This window comes from Maylandia zebra, linkage group LG2, assembly GCF_041146795.1.
Source record: "Maylandia zebra isolate NMK-2024a linkage group LG2, Mzebra_GT3a, whole genome shotgun sequence".
NCBI classification, from domain to species: Eukaryota; Metazoa; Chordata; class Actinopteri; order Cichliformes; family Cichlidae; genus Maylandia; species Maylandia zebra.
The window spans coordinates 39,998,558-40,024,317 of NC_135168.1; the positions used below are offsets into that span (position 1 = coordinate 39,998,558).

Sequence of the window (25,760 nt, forward strand, 5' to 3'; positions counted from 1 at the left end):
AAGCTTGACTAAAAGAGTTCATAGAGTTCAGAGTCATTCCAAATTTTGACTTTCAAGCTCATAAGAATTGTAAAAACTCTTGTTTTTGTCTAATTTACTGTATTTCTATGTATGTTTTCGCGTTTCAATAAATCACTGTACTAATTTCCCATTTTCCAAGTAACATACAGTATAAGGAAATGAGGGGTGGCTCGAGACGTTTGCTCATTAGTGTAAAAGATGTAAATACAACAATGTAACAACAACTCCTACACAAAAGGAGTCTGACATTAAATAATAGTAATAACTTCTTTTGCAGGGAAGAATCTTCAGATCACTGGTTACTCTTGTTGCCTGATAGTTTTAGTAGAATTAAAAAGTTGTTGGCGTTTCCCACCGTTTTAAGTTCCGGAGTTAGTGTAAACGGAACCTTAAGCGCGTGTTCGGTTTCTATCTGTGCTGTTTCCTAAGTAGCACAGAGTGAACCGGATATTATCGGAATGTCAAAGATGGGACTCCTCATGTAACGGTGGATTTTTCTTGAATAGTTTGTTTGCTTGTTTTTGGCGTCTTACCGGATGTTAACAAATTGATTGTACTTTTTATTTGTGAGGGGAGCACTGCTCGGGAGGACATGGCTCTGAGCCAAGTTAGTCGCAGTGTGCGGCTGCTCTTAGGTCAAATTCAACACTGTCGGCCAGCCCTGCTTTCAAACCAGACGGGTAAGCAAGTAAAGCTAGAAAGCCTTAAACTTTCTATCTGCAGTCATGAAAGCTGACCAGACTCTAATTGTCACACAGCTCGGTGTCTGAGTCAAGCAGCTTCTCAGCCAGAGCCCTCCGCGGATGAAAATGAAGCCGTGAACCCGACCTTTGTAAACAGAAATCCCCGCAACCTGGAGCAGATGGCTCTGGCTGTGAAGGATCGGGGCTGGAAGACAACCTGGCCACACCGGGAGTTCTACCACAGGTCTGTAAAGGTTTAAGTTCTTACTGTGAAATCCAGAATCTGAGTACCACTGTGAGGGTGCATCCTGTTGATTTAAAGTGAAATTAGTCTGTGGAAACAGGTGGTTTCTCTATAACGGAATTCTGGATTCAGACGAATATTGCTCATATATGAAATTGTAAAGGGCTTTTACTTTGAAGTCCAAAATCAGAGTAACGTTATACTGACCGAGTAGCACTGCTAGGGTGTCTCTTGTTTATCTAAAATCACAATAAAATACCAGAGTGTTAAAAAAGAAAAAGAGTGAACCAAACGTTAAAAAAGATCAGTATCAAACCAGAAATTTGACATGAGCATGAGAAGTGAAAGCAAAGTTACCCCAAGGTTCCTGATACAAGATTTAGCAAATATCAGAAGGGGACCAATCTGTCAGGGGCACAAACAAGGACTTCAGGTTTTTCTTCATTATTAAGTAGGAGAAAGTTGTCAGCCATCCATCTTTTAATAGCCTAAGCATATATTCAGGATCTGTAGATTATAAAATTCTTGGGCCTTAAAAGACGACCTATAACTGAACTTCGTCTGCATAGCAGTGATAAGAAATGTTCATAAATGTTCAGAAGAGAGAGCAGATATAAAGGCCCCAATACAGAACCTTGTGGGACACCATAGACAGACCCCCCAACATGATTGCATTATAAGAGCTGTAATGTCACATTAGCTGTTGTATTTTTGTTTTTTTCTTCAAATGGCAGTTTTTAAATTTCATTCATATTTTAGTATTCCAGAAATAAATCTAGTTGTGATGAAATAAGCATAGTCGTGATACAGCTTACTGTAATTTAACAACTATTGTTAGTGAGGACTTGTGAATTACTTTCTAACTTTATAGTACCAAATGTTATGAGGTAACACATTGTTAGAAGGTTATACAATAACTATATCAGTGTAATTAGTAATGTAACCAGTTACCTTATCAAACTAAATTACACATTTAAAATGACTTCAGTCTATGAAGGATTATGACTTTGTAACAAGCAGTGACACAGTCATTGTTCTTGAGACGTGGTGGCGCACATGCATTGATCTAAAGAAACAGTCAAAGACACAAAATGAACAGAAAGATATGTTTAAAAGTGTAGCAGTTGTTGGTAACAAAATTCAAAGAGAAATGGAGACAACAGTCATGTGCATCAACCCCACATTGGATCACAGCTTACAGCCTACAAACAAGTATCTATTTATCTAAATTTATTAATTATTTTCTTAAATTAATGTTAAGTTGTATAACTAAAATTGGGAAACAAAGATAATTGTTTTTATATTCACTACTATTATTCTAGATTATACGAATATTCTGTATTTGTTCTACCCCATTGGGTTCAGAACTGTCAGTATGAAAGGACAAAAACGTAATGTAATCAGTCAGGTTGATATGAAACATAGCATATTCATGCATAAAGAACAATTATCTCTATTTAATTTCCTCTCATGCCTGTCATTGTTTCAGGTTGATGTTCTCCCGTAGCCAACACCATGTGACAGCCCAAGTGTTTTCCAGCTGCTCCCCTATTCCGGTGCTTTCTTGTTCGACCAAAGAGTGGGCTGTGAAGAAGGAGCTGGCTTCTACAAACTGCGTGGCAGCCTGTCAGGCTGTGGGCGAGGTGCTGGCGCATCGCTGCCAGCAGGCTGGCATCACCAGGATGGTGTATAGGGTGATTCCCTGGACATACCGCTCAGATTCTGTGAGTACATGCAGCAGGGACTGGAAATAAAGTTACTGTCATTTTCCTTCACTTAGGTAGCCATTTGCTTCACGTCTCTCTCTCTCTCTGGCTTTTCTGTTTTGCAGGTTCAGTCTTTCAGAGCTGCAATGAAAGCAGGAGGAATAATTCTAAGTGAACCCAGAAGGAAATACATTGGGACCTGACTTTAATTCATCAGTCAAATCAGCTGTTCTGTATAAATCTGCTCTTTATCCCCATTACCCCTCTCTTTTGTTAACTATTACTGTGCTGATATTAAGATTACAACTGCTACAGTAAAAAATAGGAATCAAAAGAAGGCTTGTCCCTGTGCCATGTCTCTTTTATATTAAATCAGTCTCCTCTGGTTTATTATTTAATCAAAAAATAAAGGTTCTTGTTTGGAGTACAATAATTTATTTTTTACTCAGGTGCATGTAAACAAGAGTGAGGTGCAGGCAGCAGAGAGTCTGTTACAATAAGGAAATGGATGACAATAAAAACCAATCACTGATCATTTTAATCATAGTACAGTGTGAAGTTGGCTCAGGCGGTGGGAACAGTGTGTTGGGATTATAAAGTGCATGTTTTCTTTTTTCCTCTTTTTTTTCCCTAATAGTGAGCATGCAGGTTAAATGCTTTCTTTCTTTTTAGCTTGGGTTCACTGGATAAAAAGTAATACCAGCATAAAATAAGAAATGTCCTCATCAGCATCTAGTGAAAACAGAACATGGAATAATTTAAGTTGATCCATTCAAAGTCCATATAAATACAAACTCAAACCCTGAACAGTGTCTTCTCACAGGCTGGTATAAAACACAAAACATGCACCCAGGCCATCAGCAATTATGTGACTATATATACTGTAATTGTGCACAAACTTGTAAAGTCACATTTATGATGACAAAAAAGTGGCAAATGGTACAAGAGAAATGCAATATATTACCACCACCTTGTACTTAAGCTAAAACATTAAAAACATCATTACAGAATCACTTTTCATTCTCAGGTTGAAGGCACTCATGTAGCCCTGGAGCCAAAATATAATGGATGAAAATAAAATGGGTGGGAAAGGTTCCTAGCAAACCGACATTTCCTTTAAATATATTGGCACACCGGCACAGAGGAATACAGTTTGGCAAACTGGCGTATGCCATAAAACTAGCCATGACATAATCCATAATGCACAGCTTAGATACAGTGAAATCCTCCATATCTGCACACGGTATGTGTTGTGAGAAGGAGGAAATGAACACTTTCTGCTTTGGGCTGGCAGGATACAGCCTCGTATAAGGAAATTAAAACAGTTATTGCATAGATACGTCTGAAGTGTTGAAAGGAGAGCTTAAAAAAACGGAAGAGGGACTGAGGGAGCTCGGCAGGGACATGCTGGTTCATATATGTTTGGATACCTTCATAAACATAAAACATAATAATACAATAATGCACAATGATTTCAGATATCCTGGCTTTCACTGGTACAGCAATACTGCAGCATGGCCCTTATAAAAATCAACTATCTACTATAGCTTTTATGAGGTGACATATGCAATCCAAGACCTGCAAAATATAAATTAAGACTTTAGGATCATTGTATAAAAACCTTGGCATGTTCCCAGAGCACACGTTCCTTCTTTTCTCCTCTGTGCCTCGTTTATAGTTCCTCTTGTACCTCCCTGCTTGTTCATCTTTTTAATCACTTTGCGGCTTGCTTTGGCCCGCGCCCGGCCGGCTGGATGGTTCAGGTGAAACATCCACACATGCTTTCTGGTGAGTGAGACACCGGCGCCCATAGCTACGCCTCCGCTGTCCTGGTGACCGCCTCGGACTGCCAGGCATCTTTGAAAAGAACAAAGTAGGAAAGTACAAAGTTATAACATTGGGATTAATTCTTCAGCAAGAAATCTACTCCACAGATACATCGCAACCCCAAATGCCTCTGAACGCTATGTGACTACCTGATGTAAACCTCGGTCGAAATCTAACTACACGTTGTAGCCGGCGACTACTGTGATTATCCTGCTTCAGTACCGTCAATACCTTCTATTTCTGGCTACTTATTCACAACAGTTTTTTAATTTATCAGAGATGGCATAACAGTCCTCGCTTCAAGATAAGGAATAACAACGAAAGGACTCACAAATGTCAAAACTATTGGAACTGATGTAAGGAAATGTACAAAGTAGACAAAAACTTGACAGATAAATATTTTTAACTGTAACTGTGAGATGATTAGCACCTAAAGCAACACAACCATAAATGCCGCCAAAAATAATGTTGACCCCTGAAGTGGATTACATCATAATCTCTAGAAAGATTCACACAGAAGACTAAATCAGCTACTATTTTGGTAGTATAGTTACTGGCAGGACACAAGGTGTGAAAAAGGGGGGATGGAAGGCCTTACAGGTCCTTATATAGAGTCAAACTAAAGATTTTGATTAAAAATGAAACCTAGTTTGGGTGTTTTTTCCAATATGTATGTCTGTAGAAATATTAACATAATCACAAGAAGAAAAAGTTGCTATAAAAACGGCCTCCAGTGCTACCCCTCAGTCTCCTAGTAGTAATGACAATATAAAAAAATCCTACATCACTTCATTCTTGCGGTGACGACAATGCTCCATCAGCCTTTTACAGCTGAGAGGTAAGAACCATGACTCATATAGTTAAAACCTTATTCATGAGCTATTTCAAACAACAGGCTTCGCTACATGTCCTCAATCTAAATTAGCCATTTCCAAACTGTCAGCTTAACTACAAAGAGGAGGCTAGAGAGACCAGCACTCTGCTTCTTTTACCTGATCATATCCTTTATCCACATCATCCATCTCACTGATGGACTGCATTAATGAGTAGAGGTTCATTCTGCCACTACGATTAACACTCGGCATGACCTGGAGATTAAAGAGAAGTAAAAAGATGAGTAGCCTTTGATGCACTCTGCGTGAACATATGAGGACAAATGTAGGTCAGGCAGTCTGCTCACCTTTTCTGGTTCATTTACAGTAATCACAGGGCCTGTCTGCACAGGGTCTTGGATAGTGTCAGACTTTGGGGCAGGCTGTTCAAACACCTAGATGAGGTTGATAAGATATAAAGGAGTTAAAGCTGTAAAGGTAAAAAAATAAACAAATCCGGATTTTAAAAAGTGATAGATTGCTCAGGATCTGATTACCTCACAGTCTTCCCCTGAGTCATTTTTTTCATCTGGAATATCTACGCCATCATCCTCATCAAGTCCGTCATCGTCCTCATCATCTTCTTCCTCCTCCTCATCTTCTTCTTCTTCTTCTTCACTTTCGGCTGTCTTTTCTTCCTCCCCTCTTTCCTCGTTTCGAACTGATTTTTGTCTTTGGTCTCTCGACTTTCGCTTCCAGAGAGCACTATGGCGCTGCTGGCTGGAATGATAAATGCACACAGAGCACATTCCTCAACTGAGCTCCCAAACTACAGAGAACAGGAAAAAAAGAGCACTAGGCCTAACCTTGCACTGAGGATGCCGCTGTAGGTCTGGAGCTGCTTCATGAAGCCCTCATTGGGCTTGATGATGGACCGGCGATCCCTGACGTAGGTCAGTGCCACATCCAGTGTCCAGTGCTGCTGCTTCATAGCGTAGGCAATCACTGTAGACGCAGAGCGGGACACGCCCATCTTGCAGTGAACCAACACCGCCTGACCACTCTTCCTGTAATACACAAAGATGAAGACGTAAACTCACACCGTGATTTTGGATTTTACTTAACAAATATTAAGTCGTGAAGGGAGAACTGCTGGGATGTATACACACATGCAAAATAATGCTCGGCAGTAAAACGCTTCTGGTTTGTGAACATGTGGCAGCTTTAAAACTGGCTGAGGAGCTGAACAAATTTAAGATTTGCAGCTTTAATTGTAGGGTAGCTTGGCCTTCTCTCACAGGTTTTGTTTCAAGACTCCAAACTGTAAACTGAAAACACAGAAGCAGTATTTTTCTATTTTCATTGTGTGAATACTGCCTGTCATGATGTTTCACAACTCAGTCGTCGTTTGTAGACATCATTCACACAGATTAGACTTGAAATGGGAAGCCGAGTCACAGTGTGAACTGCGAAATTGGTGGTTATTCCAATCTTGATGGAATTCAATATTTGAGGAAACGTAGCCTTTCATTTTCTGTTAAAAGTGGGCACAGAGACCGACAACACTCTCAGCAGTATCCATTAAATATGAAGCTGCATGAAGCAAGCATAGCTCATCATAAAGACTGGAAACAGGGGGAAGCACTTCGTCTATAAAGGATTAAAGTAACGCATATAGTGCGCCAGTGCTGCTAAATCTCTCTAACATTTTATATTTTACGCTCACTGGCCACTATATTAAGTACACCGTTCCAACTCCTCGATAATGCAAGATGGATGGAAGAATGGTGATTTCACCACACAAGCATCTCTGGGATTTACAGAGAATGGTCTGGAAAGACAAAATATCAGCTGAGCAGTGGTTCTCTGGATAAAAATGCTTTGTCAGTGTCAGAGGGGATTGCTTAGAGCTGACAGAAAGACAACAGTAATTCAAATAATAAGTTGTTAAAACTAAGGTATGCAGAAGAACATTTCTGAATTTATAACATGTCAGACTGTGAAGACTTGTACAGTCTTGTTGCAGACCATGGGAACATAGTGTACCCAGAGCATCTTCAGCTCTGCCACCTCCACCTCAGCCTTCTGTCTTTTTGTCACTGTCACTGTCAGGTCTCACAACCATCTTGCAAACCTTCCCCTTCACTCTTGCTGCTATCCTTCTTCACAAATAACCCCTGACACTCATCCCCACCCACGAAACCCTGTCTGCACTCTCTTGTGCATTTAAATCATCTACCTTTATTATCTCCACTCCTTTCTTCTTCACCTTTCCACCTGTCTCCCTCTTATTTACAGTATGTCATAGACAGACCTCTATGGATATTTAGATTCACACATTTCAGCCCCTAACCGAGCTTCTGTCCCACTGGAACAATTACAACCCTTTTTACAAGTCTCGATTTAAAAAGCCTCTGGTACCTTGCAGTGTTGATGAAGTTAAATGTAGCTGGCCAATGGGACAGCAAGTCTGTGGCTTCCACATCGTACACTCTGATGTTCATGTAATTGAAGGACTCTGGGAAAAAGTTGTCAATCTCCCTCGTCACATTCAGAATGTAGCCCACGCTGAAAAACGTGCAGAGACACACTCAGAGCCAGAGCAAAACATAGTGCATAGTTAAATATTACCCTTATAGTGAGTTAATGGGATACAGAGACAGACCACAACACACAGAGCTGCAGAAAGTGTTACAGGTTCAACTACTAACTTGTTTTTCTGCAGCTCCTCAAAGTTAGCTGCGTTCCACTCGGAGCCCTGAAACCAAATAAAAACAAAAAAGGTTAAAGAACGGTCAGAGAAGATGAAAAGGAAAGGGCTGACAGAGCCATCTTCCCTATCGCTGTCAACACAGATCTGAAAGGGGAAGTTACAGTCACATGACAACATCCTGGCACTAAAAGCCATGTCAATTTTTTTGACCAAACAAAAGTGGCTGTACATAATATGTCTTTTAACTCTATCTGACCTTTAACAATGACTCACCAGGTATAGATAGTCAAATATTTTAGAGGGCTTGTCCATCTGAGCCATGGTGACCAGGATCTCATTGTCGATGTACTCCTTGTAGGGTCTCATGTCAAAGCCTATCCTGGTCTCCAGGGTAGCGTGCACCTACAGCAGAGAATGAATGCATTTTGTCACATTTTTTCACCTCAGTTATGCTCTAATAATTTGACTTTTTTTTTTTTCTAAAACCAACTTCCTGTCTCTAGCTTCCCACACTTCTCACCATTTTGGATGTGAGGTTGTCCAGGTCTTCAGTCCTCATGATGTCTCTCAGGTGTTCTTTGATCAGGATCTCACTGGAAACTCTCTCTGCCGAACTTCCCAGAGAACAAAAGGGAAATTTTAGTACCAACTGGCAGGGAGGCACAAGCAATAAGAACAGTTTCTCATTATTACTACATTAATAGCAACATTAAGCATTGAAAGTGCCATGTTTAATTAGTATTTTTGAGGTATTTTCCACTTGATGCTACAGCTGTTCCTTTTTTAAAACATGGGATTTTAAGCACACAACGTTTACGTGTGGTGGATTGTGAATTTTCCAACTCCGGGACCAATAACTTAAAATGATACTTTAGTAAATTATCTTAACGTACATTATTTTTTTCTATCACATCAACTCCCTTGGCTACTACAAATAAAAGCATACCTCTGTCCATCGCTGTCCTTACGGATCGACTCCAGGTCATTCATGACCTCCCACTCATTGAGGCAGTTGCGATCGGACTCGATGTGCCGGTGGTAGTGCCGAGCCCATTCCAGCCCAGAGCCTGGGATCAAAGCTGCCTTGATTGCACGCTCACAGCAGCCATGCAACACCTGCAGCACTGACCTTACAAGAGGAGAGAGGGGAGAGGAAAAGCAAACAGAACATCACTATGTGTATTAACGACTTATCTTGAAATTTAGAGCAAATGAAAGCTATTGATATGCAAAGTGAGCAGCTGGACGCTGCCACAGTGGGGATATAAGCATCACTCACCACATGGTCTGCATGGAAACCGGTTTAAAGATTCTGGTCTCTTTTGCTGAGCTCACGCTAAAGCCACTACAGGAAACACACAGAAATGTGAACGCTCATTATTAAGCCTGACGACGAGAAAGAGAAGAACGAGAAATAAGACAGTAACAGTGTTAAGAAGCATCATTGTACTACATCACAGTCTGACACACAAGAGAGAAATAATTCAGTGTGATTAGAATTAGTTCTTGTTCTTGTGGAATGAAAACGCGAGGACAGTGATTGATTAGCACAGTTGGAGGTGTGATCCAGCCTGATGAGGGGGAACATACTGGTGTGACATGGCAAACACACTTGGATGACACTAAAGCATGCACGCGCATTTAAAACACAGCAGATTAAGCACTCCATCATGTTAGCCCAACTGTTTTTAAACCCGACACCTCTCAGTTTACTGAGAGATCAGCTCTTCTATCCTTTTTTGAGCATCAGCAGCCCAAACTGTTTTAATCAAGACATAGCCGGCTATTTGAAGACACACTAAATGTGCTGGAATGGACATTTGATGTTCTTCACGCACTACAATGCAGTCAAAGAATAAATTTATTAAGACTTTAAATCAGCTAAACTCACTAACCTTTCAATACACAGTCGCATAAAGAAACTAACCATACTTTACTTTCATTTCATTATTAAAAACACATGACCTCCATGCTTATGCAATGATGTGACTGAGTGACAGGAGCTGTTGTAGTTCACAGAGAATGATTCAACTCCAAAAATAAGGACATTACTCATTCATATTATCTCTGGCCAAAATCCCAGAAATCAGGCTGCACCGTCTGTGCAGCAGCCTACCAATCACTTCCTCACGCTTGCTTTCACACTGAATATAATCCTTAATCCTTCTTTAAAAACATGCTTCTTACCCATCTCCGTCCAGATAAACTTGTGTATTGCTCCATATTGGCAGTACCAGACCGATGGTGCAATGATCACTAGAAACAGAAGGGGAGGACACATACACACAAGACAAAGGAGGAAATTGTACTTGTTAAACCTTAACCAGGAATTATTAACAGAACAGAAATCGTATCTTGTGCAACTGTACACCTTCGTCTTGGTTACACACACCTGTCTGAGTTGGGGAAATCCATGCCCAGCAGGATGCTCTCATGTTTGTTGGCCAGTGTGGAAACCACGATCAGATACCTGACTCTTACTGAGCTAACAGAATCTAACTGCACCGCCTGCATGAAAAGATACACAGAGGGAGGGATGACAGGGAAACACACAACTTGTGAGCACTGTGTTTTACATGCAGAAAAAAAAAAATAATCATGGTTTTCTTTTTAAGTCTAAAGTTGCCAAATAAGGTTGGGTATTTGCAAGTGGTGTAAAATATCCTGCGTAGTTTATTTTCTTTGGCCTTAAAGGAAAACTCAAATCAGGGAAGTAAATGTTGTCTTTACAGAGATCATGGCTGGCTCCTGTCTGGTTAAAGGCCTCTACCTATAGTTTTGCTGAAACAAGCTGAAACGAGAAAAGCTACAAGTACAGTTTGTGACTTGGTGCTTTATAAATAAAATTGAATTGAATGAAATTTTGATGTGACATAAAAATATCATATCACCATTTCATTGCTATAGCAACACCATGCATTTACATTCCCTAGAGCAAGAATAAGACAAGCACGTCTGAGGGCAAGAGCCACGTGTCCCTGGCAAAATATGCAAGTAAATTGTTCCCACTGAAGGTGGACAGAACAAAAGTTTTTCACCACTTTAGGGCAAAAATGCAACCTGGCTATAAAAGTGAAGCAGCTAGTGATGTGCAACACAAAAGTAAACAAATGTCTTACATCAACAATGCTGAAGCAAGCTTCATATGACAGGAAGCAGAAACAGTGGATGGAAATTACTAATATATATTGTTTGGTCAAAGCGATGATACCAATCCAAATGGAAAAGGAGGGCTATAAGCAACTTGCTGAAAAGCTCAACCCAAGAGACAACAACCCAAATGGAAAACATTTTTTAGTTTTCTTATGTGACAATATCATGCTCCCCCTGAAGAGTTGCAAGGTTAAGTTACTTCAGCTGTTATTAACCCAAAGAATAAAACAATTATCTTATACTTTAACTAAAAGATTTTTTAGGACAAACACTACCTGACTTTGCCCCTATTCTGTGTTATAATGCTGCTGCTGGTACATTGTTTCACAATTCAAATTTGGAAAGACAGTAGCTCATTGGAAAACAAAGTTTGAAAATGCCTTTCATTTAATTACTCTTAAAACTCCAGCTGCCTGCAAGCATCAATAAAATGTTGTTCCGTATTTTTCTCCATACATCCTCAACAATGTTCTTGTCGCAAATTTGCTTGGAATATTGCGATATACTTTCAAGATTAAATTGCCCACCCATCACACGTGATATTTTACTGATGCTTCCTACCAGGCAGTTTCACACATGCACTGGTGACTGGATATTTTCGGGATCTTATCCAGGAGGAGCTTTATGTGCTGCTAATTTCATAGTACAAAGTCTGTGTGATGCCTTATTAAGCCAGTTTGAGATTAAGGCAGGTAGTTTTTTGGCTACTATACAGAAAATTAAATGGGAGTATTGTGCCTTTCTTTGTGAATGCTGTCATTAACACCAAATAATAGCTCTGTACATAGCCACAAATCTTCCTATACCATACTATAGAAATATTACAAGAATAATATTTACGCAAGTTAGCTTGATGCTAGTGATACTGAGGACCAAAAAGCTGGTAACTCACTGTCTCTAAAGGTTTGTGACTTGTAGTGAGTCACTGAAATTTTCCCTTTAGTCACCTACCCTTTGAAAAAATCAATATGTGCAACAACACTCACCTTTAGGTTGTCTTAACATCATAAGCCATAATATTTACCAAAACTCAACATTTTGGAGTTACGGCCTTTGCCAGTGATACAATCGTATAAGTTTACTTGTTGATCAAAGACAAAAATAAATTGTTTCAGTGTGACATTTTTCTGATTTTGCTGATATGATCTGTAAAGACACGAGTCCTCACCAGCTTCACTGTATCTTCTGGTCTGAGGTGTTCAATCATTGCACGGAGATGTGTGTGGCGCATGTCTGGTGCGCCGCTGCTTTGCTTGACAGGAGAAGTCGGGGTGCGAGACATCTCCTGATGAAGGCTCCCGCTCTTGCCATCTTCCAGCAGGAGGACTGCCCCTTTAACGAGGGCAAAGCTCTCTCTACAGAGTTACAGAGAGGAGGTTACTGCTGCAGCCATCAAGTAACTGGTTATTGTCTTTCCTAGGTATGCAGTTTAGAACTATTTAAATGTCATGTGGGTTACAGCTACCTTTTCTGAAGTCTTCCTCTTCTTTGGAGGCCTTCATCCTTAGAAAATAAATACATTTAAAAAATAAATCTTCATCATCAGGAATCATGAACAAAAAAAAAAGTCTGGTTGGTTTGTATGTGTGCAGTTCACCACGTTAACTTTGATTTACCTATAATTACATTTACAAAGCCTGTAATGATTTTGTTAGGCAGGCTGTTGGCAACTACAATAAAGTGAAAATATCTAGCTCCCAAAAGAGGGTCAGAGAAGATGCTGGAGATTCAAATGCTACTTAAAATGAAAAACCTGTTACACAGTGTTTCTAATGCTCTCAGAATTAATTCATTCCAACTTAATAAAGACAACGGTCCTGAAAGAAGCCAACAAATATCCTGGAAACACTAGAAGCACTGTATGTACACATGTATGTACATGTTTGAGTGTGATGTCTTTCCTGTCTAAAATTTGGCCACAGAACAGTGGGGAGAAAAAAGTTCCTCGGGTGAAATGTGGTACAATACAGATAAGGTGCAGCAGTGAAGAGACAGACACAAAGAGCTAAGTGGCATAGGGGAGGTGGAGTAACATTAAGTAGGTAAACAATGAAATAACAGAAAAAAAATAACAGTAAATGAAAGAGAAATGCAATGCGTAAAGAGGGAAGGGGGGGAAAGAAACAAGAGAAGTAGCAGTAGTAACAAGGGTTTACAGAGAAAGAAACTTGAGACAGTAACATTACCTGTTACGCAACTGACAAGTCCAGACAGAGTCAAGAAAAAGAGAAAGAAAAAAAAGAAACAGAAGAGGAGAAGTGGGCAGGAGCCAGGAGCGGAACGATGAGGGTTTGAAGAAGGAAAAAAAAAAAAAAGGAGAAAACACAAGTTAAGATAGCAGAGCGTTTAGATTCTGTGACATAAATATGCAAAAAATGAGACTTGGAAGCACAGTAAAGTTATTTATGGTTTAATTTGCAATGATAGAGACCAGAGGGGAAAGCCAGGCCTTTGACATAATGCTGAAAAAAAAAATTTATGATACAGCAGGAGAATGAGAGAAGAGGAGATGTGAGTGACAGAAGCAGATGATAGAGTATTGATGCAGTGGGCCTTTATATGCAAGTGATTTAATCACTATCTGACAATGCTTTAACAAGAGTTATATCTGTGGTATTTCTACCATGTAAGCCTATCAGTGCGATCGCATCCCTGTCTACAAGTGAAAAACAAATCTGCCTTGTTATCATTCAGGCAAATGTAGTGATGATATCCACAAAGGGACACATTCAGGAGCGGCTGCAGTTCACGCAGACCTTTTCAGGGGCTGGCATGAATGGCTTGTAGTCAACGTTCTGAATCATTCTTTATAAAAGAAAAGTAAACAACATAATATCTGCTGACACGATGCAAAATGTTTGTGTACAGCAAAACGGGGAGATAACTGAACTCACTGGCGTGGTGGAAATGGATGGGATCCTATGCAGGGTCAACAGAGCCATTGTGCAGGTCCGTCTGCACTTAACCTGCTGTTTCTTGCAGACCTAGACAGGCTCTGCTGGTTCCTCAGCCAAAACTGTGCCGTGGGTGGGGTCAGTACTAGTATTATTTTCTGAAATGAAACATGGATGTTTGGAATGCAGTTTCGTTCAATAAATAAGCTTGGTATCAGTGTGGTTTTAGGAAGTCAGGAAAAATTGCTGCTGAACCATTTTCACAAATCCAGGTAAAGCGTAGTTGTGCAATATGAGGAAATACAATATCCATATATATATATATATATATATGTGTATATATATATATATATATATATATATATATATGTATGTGTATATATATATATGTGTGTGTGTGTATATATATATATATATATGTGTGTGTATATATATATATATATATATGTGTGTGTATATATATATATATATATATGTGTGTGTATATATATATATATATATATATGTGTGTGTGTGTATATATATATATGTGTGTGTATATATATATATATATATATATATATATATATATATATATATATATATATATATATATATATATATATATATGTAGAGCATCCACGAGCATCCACGTGCTGTCATATTTCTGTACGGATTACACCACTAATGGCAAACCATGGCTATATTTGCAACATCTTACCATAATTGACTTAAAGTACCAAGAACTTTCAGCAATATCTAAAAACAGCATGCTCATCTAATTATTCTATATATAAAAAAACGTCATATTTTATAGATTGTAACTTTTAATAACAATGGATCAATTACCACCATTCCTCCCACAGAAATCAAACGGCATGACTTTAGCGCTGCAAAACCCCCTATTGTGTACATAACAACACGAACACGATTAGAAGCAGCCACAAAAACAACACTGCAAATGGCATTATATTAAAACAGATAAACCGATAACTGAGCGTCATGCTCGTTAGTTTTGTGCTGAAACATGCAGTCTATATAAGGATGTGGCTGGGGTAAAAAAAAAAAATATATCGGCCAATAAAGATTAAACAGAAATTTAGATAACTGCTGGTTCTCCGTGGTTTGCAGGTTCAGACGCGTTCAGCGTAAATGGTGTTGAAGTTAAAAGCATATTGAAGTTAAACTACTAGAAAAAAAGAGAGAGAGAGAGAGAGAGCCTCTTGCCGCTACCTTGGCTCTATTATTGACACATGAACACCGCGGTAACGCCTTCGTAATATGACAGCAAATATGCGATACGGCTTCAGCTCGGTGCATGCGGACAATAAAGTTATTTCTTTCCTGGAGCTGTTATCGAGTGAGTTATCGTAACTACATGGTTGTAATACTGACAGACGGGCTCGACGCAAAGAGTAGCTCCTTTTGCAGTGATCACAAACAAGCTAGCAGTAATATGTAGCCTCTTACAGCCAGTCTTGGCATTCAACAGATAACCTCTAAAGCCTCAAGAAGGGCTTTTTCTTACCTCTCCAAGCTGGGTCCTCACTCTAATTTCCTGCTTCGGAGCCTGCTTGTTTTCCTTCCGTACCGAGAGCTCCTTATTCCGCCCTCTGTTGCTTTCTGAGGGTGAGGACTTGACCATTTACAGAGCGCAGAGGCTACTCCTCTGGAGAGTTTTTTTTTTTTTTTTTAAACCAGCGAGCGAAGAGCAGCGTCGCGCGGAGCAGGAGGAGACGGTGACGTCTTACGCAAGCAAATTGTTCAGGCGCGTGAAGAAAATTATGCGTCTAGTTCATGTCTAGTCCACGAGTCTCTGGAGCAGTAGGCTGAAAGATTTTGCACGTTTTGCTTTTGCTGTGCTGCTGCAGAATCAAATAAATATGAAGCAGCAAAAGAGGAAATATTAAGTCAAACGGTTTGCACGCGGTAAGTGCATTTCACTGTAGGGGGTAGCATTGAGCTTATAGGGTGAGTCCCAACAAACTGCATGTGTTGGTATGGACATGTTGCTAACAGGGAGAAATCATTTTAGATATACAGTGGATATACGTTTTGAGCCACTCCTTATTTAACAAATAATCTCTATATTTTATAGATTGTAGGTGTTTCTTTTTAATATTTTCTTGGGACCATTTTGCCTTTATTTGACTTGTAGCGATAGTGGAGACAGACAAAAAGCTTGGGGGGGGGGGTGACACACAGCAAAGGCTCACAGGTCTGATTCAAACCTGGGCCACTGCCTTCTGGCCTGCTCGCCCAGTGAGCTAACCTGAATCATTTCTGTCTTTTAACTTTAGCATGCAGTTGTGTGAATTAATTCTTTAATTTTTATTAAACTAAAAACATACTTGAAGCATCCATTATTTAAAAAAAACAATTGTCTGAGTTTTTTGTGTTGATTGTCAGGTCTATTTTATTTATAGCTTATAGCACATTTAACCAACATAAGCTGTTTGATTATGAATTTATATACACATGCCTGTAATGAGGATCCCCGGGGAAAAAAACTTTACAGTTGTGTACTTTGACATTACAATGCGCATGCGTTTTACGACCACAGTTTATTGTTATGGTTTTGTCCACTCCTTTCATTTTCATCCCGCCAGGTGGCAAGGGGTAAAATCGGAAGAGTGATGTAAACATTCCTTTGCTGGGATTCCTGTATGATAATCCTGTTATTGTACCCCCAAAAATGAATAAAAACACGTGGAAGCAGGCTTTGAACTCTAACCAATAAGATAACAGGCAGATGGATACATGTCTTTTATGGCTATCATTAAATTTTATTCGAATTGTATGGGAAAAGAAGTAGCGAGTCAAGTATCTGCACCCAGTCCCTACCACGCAGGCGCAGTGGTGTGAGTTTGACTACTTCCTGGCGTCTCGAGAGTAGCCCGGGCTCTGCTGACGTTGAAGGTTAAAAGCTTCAAGTTTCAGTCTTGAGTGTGCAGGTTTTCTGTCGTTAAAGTGGGATGCAGTCAGCGGGAAAACTCATGAAGGTTTTCATAACGAGGCGCATCCCGCAAGAGGGGCTGAAGATCCTGTCAGCGGCTGGAGTGTACGAAGTGTTTTTGTGTGTGAATGAACAGCAAGCTGTCGTTAACAGTGTTGTGCAGATCGGCTCATGCACGCTGTGATTCATGTTTATACACTCCTGTTGCCACACCATTACTCGAAGTTTTCTCTGCTTGCACAAGCTAGCCTGCATGTTTGAATGACATGCTACTTCATGCATCTCGTTCTTGTCGTGTCTCGTTGGAAGCAGGTGTGAGGTGTCTCAGTGGGACTCCGATGAGCCTGTTCCGAGGGCAGACCTTCTCAAAGGTATTCAGGGGGCTCACGGTCTTCTGTGCCTGCTGTCGGACAAGATCGATGCTGAGGTCCTGGAGGCTGCAGGTACGCACTGCCCTCAGGTGGTAGGGTGACCAGATCTAAGCAGACTAAATAAACAGTATGAGTGTGGGTGATTTTTAATAATGCTTTTGATATATTTATCACCAGAAAAAATAGTTTTTCCTATCTCCCTCTTTCTGCTAATCACCTCATGTGTGTTTTCCTAACTTTCATTCCCTGAGGGACCGTGGGGGTCAGGAAATATAAATGCTGTGCATTCCCACACAAAGTGGGGCACTTGATTACCCTGTGTAGTAGTACTGATTTGGATCTGTCTGTCAGGGTCTGTAGCACACTGGAATGGACAGGAGGCCAACTTTAACATGGGGGGTTAGACTCCAACACGCTATACAAGATTACAACCATACATTGTACACTCATAGAGTAATGTTTAAAAAGTTAAAACTAGCCGCTCAAGCACCTGTTTTTGGTTTCAAAGGGTTGCTGGAAGTCTGAGCTGGAAAGGCCTGTCCATTCAGCCACCTCAGCCATGCTTTGTTACCACAACTGCTGCAGAAGCAGTAAACTACTTTAAACCATGTGCATGAGTTAGAATTCCGCTGAGGGGGGACAGTGACTTTATTTATCAGGCCTGAACCCCTTAGGTCTGTCCATAATCACTGTTAATCATTCAGCTTATATTGTCTGGATGAAGATGGCCATTTTGTTGCTTTTAACCTCGGGATTTGATTACATTTATTTGACAGCTACGTGACTGCTTAGCTGTTTTGTCTTTGATTTCAGGGCCGAACTTGAAAGTGATCAGCACGCTGTCTGTGGGATTCGACCACCTAGCCATCGATGAGATCAAAAAACGGTGAACCAACTGAACTTCACTTTTAACCAATAACAGGACACACTATATGCCTCCTCAGTTATACCTATGTTTTGTTTTCAACAGTGGTATTCGTGTTGGATACACCCCGGATGTCCTGACTGATGCCACAGCAGAGCTGACTGTGGCTCTGCTGCTGGCCACCGCTCGCAGATTACCAGAGGGAGTGGAGGAGGTGAAAAAGTCAGTCTCACCTCAACGGTTGTTTCTCTAACCGTTCAGCTCAAATTGCTGATATTAGTTATACAATGATCACACTTTTTCTTCCTGTAAGTGGTGGCTGGAGCTCATGGAAACCTCTCTGGCTGTGTGGTTACGGTCTTTCTGGCAGCACTGTAGGAGTCATTGGACTGGGACGCATAGGTTGACTTTATAACCATATCTAATTTGCAAAGTCTGATCAGATTTTCCTCCTAGCATTTAAGACTTGATGGTAGTTGAATAACTGCTTGTGTTCGTGTGCAGGCATGGCCATAGCTCAGAGACTCATGCCATTCGGAGTAAAGAGACTTCTGTACTCTGGGAGAACAGCCAAGCCGCACGCTGCTGAAGTGAACGGAGAGTTTGGTAAGGAATGAATAGAGAAATGCACACAGCGAGAGGGGGATGATAAAGCACAGCAAGGTAGAAAGGGGAGGGCAGTAGTTGTAAACCTAATTTAACCCTGTTTCCAAAGGCATGTGGACACAAAATGGGAATTATACAGAATGCAATGTGTTGCACATCAGTTAAACCCCACATTTAACTGTAAATGGCTGGATTGAAACAAAGAAACTACAGTGAAGATGGCATCTGAGCTCTCGTGCAAATTTAGACACAAGGCCTGTCCAAAGGTTTTATTCCTGGCAATTAATGATGTAGATTTAATACGTGGTAGATTTAATGAATGGATAGATAGAATAGAATAGAAAAATAAAGATCAAATCACAGTACTCTCAAGTTGCTGAAGGGATTAAATAAATTAGGATAACACCATCTTACATCATCACTAATACATCCACAAGCCTTGGTATTTCCATCATCTTTAGATGTGACAATAAGTGTAACATATTTACTTCTACTGCAGATTTCTGTCTGTGATAAATGCAGCGCTGCCCAAGGGCCCAGAGATCACAGACACAGCCTTGTCCCTTGTTTTGTGAAGCAGACGTGATTATTGTACTTTTAATGTTTTGTATGTAGTGTTTACAGAGTGGTGAACCTCTCTGTCTCAGTTTTACTCACATCCTCTTTTTTTATACCCAGTCAGGCCTTTTGTTCCTCTCCTTTTAAAGGCGATGCTGGCACTGGAAGCAAACACTTTACAAAAAACAGGATGCGTGTTCTCATATAGGGCTTAAATTGCTTTATATCCTTATTTACATTGTACATAACAATTTTTGGAGGAGTATATTCACATTTATATTCCAACAAACTGGGTTTTGGGAAAGACGTTCATTCAAAACAATAATGAAGTGATGTGGATGAAAAGAATAAGTCACGGTCGGGTACATGATCAGTGTTGGCTTCATAGTTTCATAGTGGATATTTTATTGATTGTTAATCTACGTGTTTGTCCTGTGTCACCTCTTCTGTTGATCAGTTCCCCTGGACACACTTGTGTCTGAGAGCGACTTCATTGTTGTTTCCTGCTCCCTGACACCAGAAACCCAGGGCATGTGCGACAAGAGTTTCTTCAGCAAGATGAAACCCACCGCAGTCTTCATCAATACTAGCAGGTACTTTTTTTTTGTACTTTTTTAATAACAATAAATCCCCATCATCATACAGTGAATTATTTGATTTAGGGGGGCTGTGGTGAATCAGGAGCATCTATATGAGGCACTGAGCAGTGGACAGATAGCCGCAGCTGGACTGGATGTCACAACACCTGAGCCACTTCCAACAAACCACCAGCTTCTCACGCTAAAGAACTGCGGTGAGCAGAAAGCTTGTTCCCCACGTAGATGTCTGCTTCTGACCTCTAATGTTTAATTTACTGTTTAAAAAATATTTTCTGCCCTGTTTTTATCCCATGCAGTGGTGTTACCTCACATTGGCAGTGCCACCTACTCCACGAGAGGCGTCATGTCGGCATTGGCAGTGCAAAACCTGCTGGGTGGTCTGCAGGGCACAGACATGCCTAGTGAACTCACCCTCTAAGAGCCTCAAAGTGAGCCGCTGTGCCTCTTCTGCTGACAGCAGAAAACAATAATGAAGTAATGTGGATGAAAAGAATAGTAAGAATGTAGTTCAGTCACGGTCGGGGACATGATCAGTGTTGGCTTCATAGTTTCACTTTAATCTGTCATTTTTGACACCGATAGCACTTGTTATATTCATTGTGCATTTTTGAGGAAGGAAATGATTGGTGCATTTTTGTGAAATATATTCAAGTACTTAATGGCCTAAATAACAAACCATTGGCCCTTGTTAACCCTAAAACTTCTCAAAATACACTATAATGTATTCTTAAAACTCATCTCCCCCATTTTAAAATGCAATATTTACCACGATGAACTTACTTATCTGCACTTTCTCTGCTAATACTTCATGTCTCCCGTTACTGAAACAGCATAACACTCCAGTTTTTGTAATGAAATATGATTTTTCTGAAGAATAAAAAGCCAACTTTCATGCACAAAAGTGTGTAATTTTGTATTATCTCATGTTAAAAAATAGATTAGCGATCTATAAAAAAGACCAAATGAATCATTTATTCTCATTAACTTGTAGCACAGCAGCAATTTAAGCCATCATCAGTTCATTTGCATCAGTTTGGATACATTTTATAGACTTAATTTAATTAAATAGTAATAAATAACAGTCCATATTTAGAGCAAAGTGCCTGCCAAAGACTGGTCATCTTTCCAGTTTAAGCAGGTGTTCTTCGAGTGCTTATACAGGTGGGAGGACTGGCTGAAGCGCTTGCCACACTTGGGACAGGGGTAGGGCTTTTCTCCTGTGTGGACACGAATATGCTTCTTGCAGTCAGTCAAGTTCATGAAGGTTTTACAGCAGATTTTGCAGGCATATTTTTTCTCCCCTTCCACCAGTAGCACGTGGTCCTCAGCAGCTGCTTTCTTGCACTTGGAGAGAACATCCTCTGAAGCTCTTGTCAGAGGTGGCCGATCGGCGACGTCCCCCCCAGAGCCATGGGAAAGCTCTGTGCCGGCTTCTGATCCAGGTTGCGTTTTGGGGGCGATTCGACGGAAGGTTGTTGCTCCTGAGCTTTTCCCTGCCCTCGAGGGTTGGACGACAGGGGCTCCCGCACTGAGTGGTGATCTGACGGTGCTCAGGAACCCTGTTAGAGAGCTCTGGGTGGGCTGGAGGATGATGGTGTCACTAAATCCTGGACTCTGAGTTGGGAGAAGCTGCTGCAAGGGGACCGAGGTGACCGGAAAGATAAGTGAAGATGAAGAGTCTGAAGACTGAGCAGTAGAGGTGTTTGCCTCGTCTGACTTTTGATCGTGCTCACCTGCATCTACCAGAGCTGGAGGAGCTTCGCTGGCGGCGGCTGCAGCAGCTGTGGCAGCAGCTGTGAGGCTGGCTAGACTGTCATCTTCTTCCAGAGCTCCCATGACACTTTCAGTGCCGGGATTGAGGAAGCAGGAAAAGGCCAGGTCTGACAGGCTGTCCAGGCCCTCACCATCTGCCGAGTCCTCATCCAAATCTCCAGTTTCTCCCTGCTCCTCGGTGCGAAGATCTGTGCACAGCTCTGACTGTAAAGAGCCAACATTACATGTTGCTGGGCTGGCTGCAACCATCTTCTCGCCACTGAATTGTGCATTCAAATTATCTGTGCAGGCTTCCAGTGGAGACGGAGGAGAATTACTGGTTAACAAATCTGGAGAATATGAGCTTAGATTTTCTTTTTTCACCTCAATCACTGCCATCTGAGGTTTGTCTCCCTCTTCCTCTCCCACCTTTACCTTGACCACACTGTCTCCATCTGTATGTTCACACTTCTCCCACACACCTGCTATGCTGCTATCCGACTGGCTCGGCAGCTGGATTTCCTCTAATTCTCCTTTGGGTGCTTTGTACTTCTTCTCCTCATCATCACCTTGGTTTTCCCAGAGTGTGTCAGTGATCTGCAGGCAACCTGAAAACAACGGAGCTTCTCCTCTCTCCTCATGGCTCACACAGCTCCTGGTAACAATAGGCGAACACTCCTTATAGTTTGATCCAGGAAGTCTGCAGGTTCTCTTCTTGTCACTGAGCCTGTCCTTATGCAGCTTTCTCTTATGCCCCACTATCACCACACAGTCTTCATCCCCACCAGACTGACTCACCTCCTCTCCCATTTCCTCTTTATCGAGGTCCTCTTCCAGGCCTGATCTGACCCGTTGCTGTGAACTGCCTGCTACCTGGGAAGATGGACTTTCCTGCTCCTGCTGCTGCACAGACCTCCAACCTTTAGGCGCAGAGGCAGGGAAGTTTTTCCTGGACAGGTGTATCTTGCAGGCCTTGACCACGGCGTTGAGGTGCAGGTGCGATGCCGCCAGTAACACATCCATCACATTGGAGGTCCCTAGGGACAGAGTGGAGGTGTAAATCATATCGAGCAGGGTGGAGAAAGACTCTGGGGTCACCACCTCCGGATCGAGCTCTATCACATTGGGACCATCTCGACACCTGTCAGCCCCTGAACCTCCAGCCTCATCTGCAGTGTCGCTGGAGGTGAGGAGAGCCCTGAAGTGAGAACTGCATGCTGCCAGGATGGAGCGGTGAGCCTGAAAGGTCTGACCTCCAACCACCACTACACAGTCACACAGCTGAGCTTGGAGGCGCTGGTGGTTGAGCTGCTTGAAAATATGCTGGAAGTGACTTGGAAAGTTCATCACGGCCAATGGAGCTGGTTCTTAAACACTAAGGATATCAGATTATCATCGAGAATCCATCGGGCCGGTCGATCGATAAGAAACCGATCTTATCTCCTCATCCGCTGCGAACAGCCTCTTGGAGCACAGCTCCAGTGTTTAGCAGCGTTATTGTCTGATTCACCGGCTTTTCTAGAGATGTTCTGGAGTATGGGCGGGCCTGGTCCAACGGTAACACGGAGGAACGCGAAGGATCCCGCGTGCGCACAGCTGATGCTCTCCTCACCAAAACGAACCTCAAACTGCAGGCGTGATCACCCTTATGCGGTTGGTAAGCCACACAGCTCACACACAATAGCCCGGTTTAGCGTCCATTGCTGACGCCTCCATCACTTGCAGTCTCACTAGTCCGCAGACTTAAGTAGCAGCGCCCCCACATGGTACGATATAGGAAGTTCGGGCACAAACCAGCCAAAATATTTGATCAAATTTTTTAAATTGTAGCAACAATACAGCAATAATTTATCTTCAGAGAGCCAGAAATAGTTGTATATTATCTATAGTTTCATACTACATACATATTAGTGCTACTAATACGTGCTGTGTATTAAGTATATCTCTCAAATATTAGTTGCTGAAGAAACACTTTTACACTGGCAACATAAACATGGATTGACTTTATTATGACATCTGGAAGAAACTATTAAAGACAAAACATGTATAAACAAAGAGTGACAATGTGTTTTAATAATAATAGTTAAAAAAAAGAAAAAGAAAAAAAAGTTTACAAAGTGAAACAAAACTGAATGTGTGTGAGCCGGTTTCTCCACTGCAGTGATGGACAAACGCTGGTAATTTTCCGCTGTGATTTTGTAATGGAACCAGCAGTCTGCTTCTGGACATCCATGCCGTCTCTGATGCAATCAGCTCTCTGTGAATGGATGGAGGAGGAGGAAACGACCAGCTGCTCCGCTCATATGCTGTCCAGCTTCTTTAACACATACGGCGCTGTAAACACAGACAAACGTCATATAAGCTCAACCAGCACCAGTCCAAATAGATACACAGCTCTCAGGTACAGATGAACAGACACCGTCTTACCTGCTACAGGTAAACAAATTCTTATAGGAAGAGAACAGGAAAGACAGAAGCACGCACCAACACTAACATATACAGTACTGTGCACAAGTATTGAGTGACTAATCCAAATTTGGCATTTTGTGTTCAAATCATTGTCAGTATTTACAGAGGAGGTCAGGAGCTACACAAGTGTCATCTGTAAAACACGGTGGAGGCTTTCAAACTCATTAGAATTGAACTAACTGTGTTTTTCTGTTATATACCCCGTTTCTATGTATGTTTCCACATGTTTCGTTAAATCACTGCACAATTTCCCCCATTTGCCTAGCAATACATAAAGAATAAATGATGACCCTACACTTTTCCACAGTACTGTGTATCAAGCTCAGTACTCCCTGGCACGTGAGGTGTATGTGATTTATAAATACTGTAAACCACAACATAATATACCTGATTGTGGCAACATTTTGATGTGCTCGGGTTACTTCACATGCATGATTATTACAAAGAGAAGGTGAGCAAATGACACAGTTTACTGATAATGAGCTGCATTAGATACCCGTGAGCGGTCTACTCAGCTTTCAATGTCATCTGACGCTACTCACTGGCTCTAAGCAGAGCGACGTAAATAAGGAAGTTTCGTAAAGACAAGATGACATCTTGTCGCATTTTCTTCTTCATCTCCTCCGGGTCCATTTTGGGTCCCAGCCCTTCCAGTTTAAACATTGCTGCTGTAATTCTACTCGGTCTGGTTCGCCTGAAAAATTCACCGTTTCAGGCGCATGGACGAATTAGCTAAAACGGAAATACGCAACACCGGAAATTAAGACGAAATACGGTGCCTACATAGGGACAAACCATACAAAGGAATCAGAACGCGAACGTGTATAGTGGCGCCTTTATTAGACCTTAACAGTTTTATCGTATATTTAGTTAAAATTGGAATAGTTTAGTTATTTTAGTTATTTCTAATTATGTTTTATTTATTATATTATTCTTATGTATGCTCTGCTGGATACTTAAAATAGTCTTATCCAGTGTAATGCAGAAGAATTAATACTCCTCAGGAAATTGTCTTTCTGCTAAAACATAATATCATGTTAAGAAAATAAACTAATAATAATAATAATAATAATAATAATAATAATAATAATAATAATAATAATGTTGGTCTCTCGGGTGTGGTCCACAAGGGTCAATTTGACCCTGTTTTTCGGTGATTAGCTTTAAAAACATTTAATTTAGGAAGTGCATAGATCTTTTTGAGAGTGGCAGCAGCACAGGCTCCGCTTTGGGACCGTTGTTATTTAACTGAGTGATTATGTGTATGATGCCAGGCAAAGTTGTAATTAACTAAATTACCTGAGGCCAGCTGAAATAGCCTACAATAAATCGGGAACCCTTTGGGAACCCGGCCGTCTGGGGCCCCTGGCAAATTTCCTGTATAGCACAGCAGTCTATCTGTGCGTGTGGGCTGCTTTTAAAATTAAGATTATTTCAACACACACACACACACACACACACACACACACACACACACACACACACACACACACACACTACTATTATTATTATTATTATTATTATTATTATTATTATATGTTGATTTATTTGA

The 25,760-nt window shown here is 41.1% G+C and overlaps 5 protein-coding genes across 6 annotated transcripts; 2 read left to right on the forward strand and 3 right to left on the reverse strand.

Annotated features, from left to right (window-relative positions):
* The first annotated feature begins 436 nt into the window (after window positions 1–436).
* mrpl18 (mitochondrial ribosomal protein L18) lies at window positions 437–3,078 on the forward strand. Its single transcript, XM_004545399.5, has 4 exons — window positions 437–701; window positions 780–948; window positions 2,438–2,672; window positions 2,780–3,078. The coding sequence occupies exons 1-4, from the start codon at window positions 614–616 to the stop codon at window positions 2,855–2,857; spliced, it is 570 nt and encodes a 189-aa protein (XP_004545456.1). The 5' UTR covers window positions 437–613; the 3' UTR covers window positions 2,858–3,078.
* Window positions 3,079–3,163: 85 nt separating this feature from the next.
* Window positions 3,164–15,721, reverse strand: si:ch211-203d1.3 (protein phosphatase Slingshot homolog). 2 transcript variants are annotated; one of them, XM_024804793.2, is made up of 17 exons: window positions 15,561–15,721; window positions 14,054–14,211; window positions 12,625–12,662; window positions 12,328–12,514; window positions 10,399–10,514; window positions 10,194–10,262; window positions 9,286–9,351; window positions 8,953–9,135; window positions 8,527–8,620; window positions 8,280–8,408; window positions 8,005–8,051; window positions 7,715–7,861; window positions 6,160–6,360; window positions 5,851–6,073; window positions 5,662–5,748; window positions 5,474–5,569; window positions 3,164–4,511 (listed from the first exon to the last, which is right to left on the reverse strand). In XM_024804793.2, the coding sequence occupies exons 2-17, from the start codon at window positions 14,099–14,101 to the stop codon at window positions 4,365–4,367; spliced, it is 1,878 nt and encodes a 625-aa protein (XP_024660561.2). In that variant the 5' UTR covers window positions 14,102–14,211; window positions 15,561–15,721; the 3' UTR covers window positions 3,164–4,364. The 2 variants fall into 2 exon arrangements, with proteins under 2 accessions (XP_024660561.2, XP_076729609.1); XM_076873494.1 differs by lacking the exons at window positions 14,054–14,211; window positions 15,561–15,721 and adding an exon at window positions 13,346–14,013.
* A 1,160-nt stretch (window positions 15,722–16,881) lies between these two features.
* Window positions 16,882–20,888, forward strand: grhpra (glyoxylate reductase/hydroxypyruvate reductase a). Its single transcript, XM_004545401.2, has 9 exons — window positions 16,882–17,093; window positions 17,301–17,431; window positions 18,173–18,245; window positions 18,330–18,446; window positions 18,538–18,626; window positions 18,729–18,830; window positions 19,846–19,981; window positions 20,051–20,181; window positions 20,284–20,888. The coding sequence occupies exons 1-9, from the start codon at window positions 17,008–17,010 to the stop codon at window positions 20,403–20,405; spliced, it is 987 nt and encodes a 328-aa protein (XP_004545458.1). The 5' UTR covers window positions 16,882–17,007; the 3' UTR covers window positions 20,406–20,888.
* A 188-nt stretch (window positions 20,889–21,076) lies between these two features.
* LOC101467663 (zinc finger and BTB domain-containing protein 5) lies at window positions 21,077–23,086 on the reverse strand. The gene has a single exon (XM_004545403.3). The coding sequence runs from the start codon at window positions 23,084–23,086 to the stop codon at window positions 21,077–21,079; it is 2,010 nt and encodes a 669-aa protein (XP_004545460.2).
* Window positions 23,087–23,727: 641 nt separating this feature from the next.
* Window positions 23,728–24,967, reverse strand: tomm5 (translocase of outer mitochondrial membrane 5 homolog (yeast)). The gene is made up of 2 exons (XM_004545404.4): window positions 24,751–24,967; window positions 23,728–24,073 (listed from the first exon to the last, which is right to left on the reverse strand). Exons 1-2 carry the CDS (start codon window positions 24,869–24,871, stop codon window positions 24,039–24,041), a joined length of 156 nt encoding a protein of 51 aa, XP_004545461.1. The 5' UTR covers window positions 24,872–24,967; the 3' UTR covers window positions 23,728–24,038.
* Between the last annotated feature and the right edge of the window lie 793 nt (window positions 24,968–25,760).

Bases quoted from the DNA above. Each gene is read 5' to 3' on its own strand.
- mrpl18 (XM_004545399.5), top strand. From the start codon at position 614: ATGGCTCTGAGCCAAGTTAGTCGCAGTGTGCGGCTGCTCTTAGGTCAA. The intron at 949-2,437 runs GTCTGTAAAGGT...TCATTGTTTCAG, and splicing joins CACCGGGAGTTCTACCACAG to GTTGATGTTCTCCCGTAGCC. The intron at 2,673-2,779 runs GTGAGTACATGC...TCTGTTTTGCAG, and splicing joins GGACATACCGCTCAGATTCT to GTTCAGTCTTTCAGAGCTGC.
- si:ch211-203d1.3 (XM_024804793.2), bottom strand. From the start codon at position 14,101: ATGGCTCTGTTGACCCTGCATAGGATCCCATCCATTTCCACCACGCCA. The intron at 9,352-10,193 runs GTAAGAAGCATG...TGTTTCCTGTAG, and splicing joins GTTTATCTGGACGGAGATGG to TGGCTTTAGCGTGAGCTCAG. The intron at 5,749-5,850 runs GTAATCAGATCC...AACCTCATCTAG, and splicing joins ACTCAGGGGAAGACTGTGAG to GTGTTTGAACAGCCTGCCCC.
- grhpra (XM_004545401.2), top strand. From the start codon at position 17,008: ATGCAGTCAGCGGGAAAACTCATGAAGGTTTTCATAACGAGGCGCATC. The intron at 18,447-18,537 runs GTCAGTCTCACC...TCTTCCTGTAAG, and splicing joins GGAGTGGAGGAGGTGAAAAA to TGGTGGCTGGAGCTCATGGA. The intron at 20,182-20,283 runs GTGAGCAGAAAG...TATCCCATGCAG, and splicing joins TCTCACGCTAAAGAACTGCG to TGGTGTTACCTCACATTGGC.
- LOC101467663 (XM_004545403.3), bottom strand. From the start codon at position 23,086: ATGAACTTTCCAAGTCACTTCCAGCATATTTTCAAGCAGCTCAACCAC.
- tomm5 (XM_004545404.4), bottom strand. From the start codon at position 24,871: ATGTTTAAACTGGAAGGGCTGGGACCCAAAATGGACCCGGAGGAGATG. The intron at 24,074-24,750 runs GTGAGTAGCGTC...CTGTGTTTACAG, and splicing joins CGTCGCTCTGCTTAGAGCCA to CGCCGTATGTGTTAAAGAAG.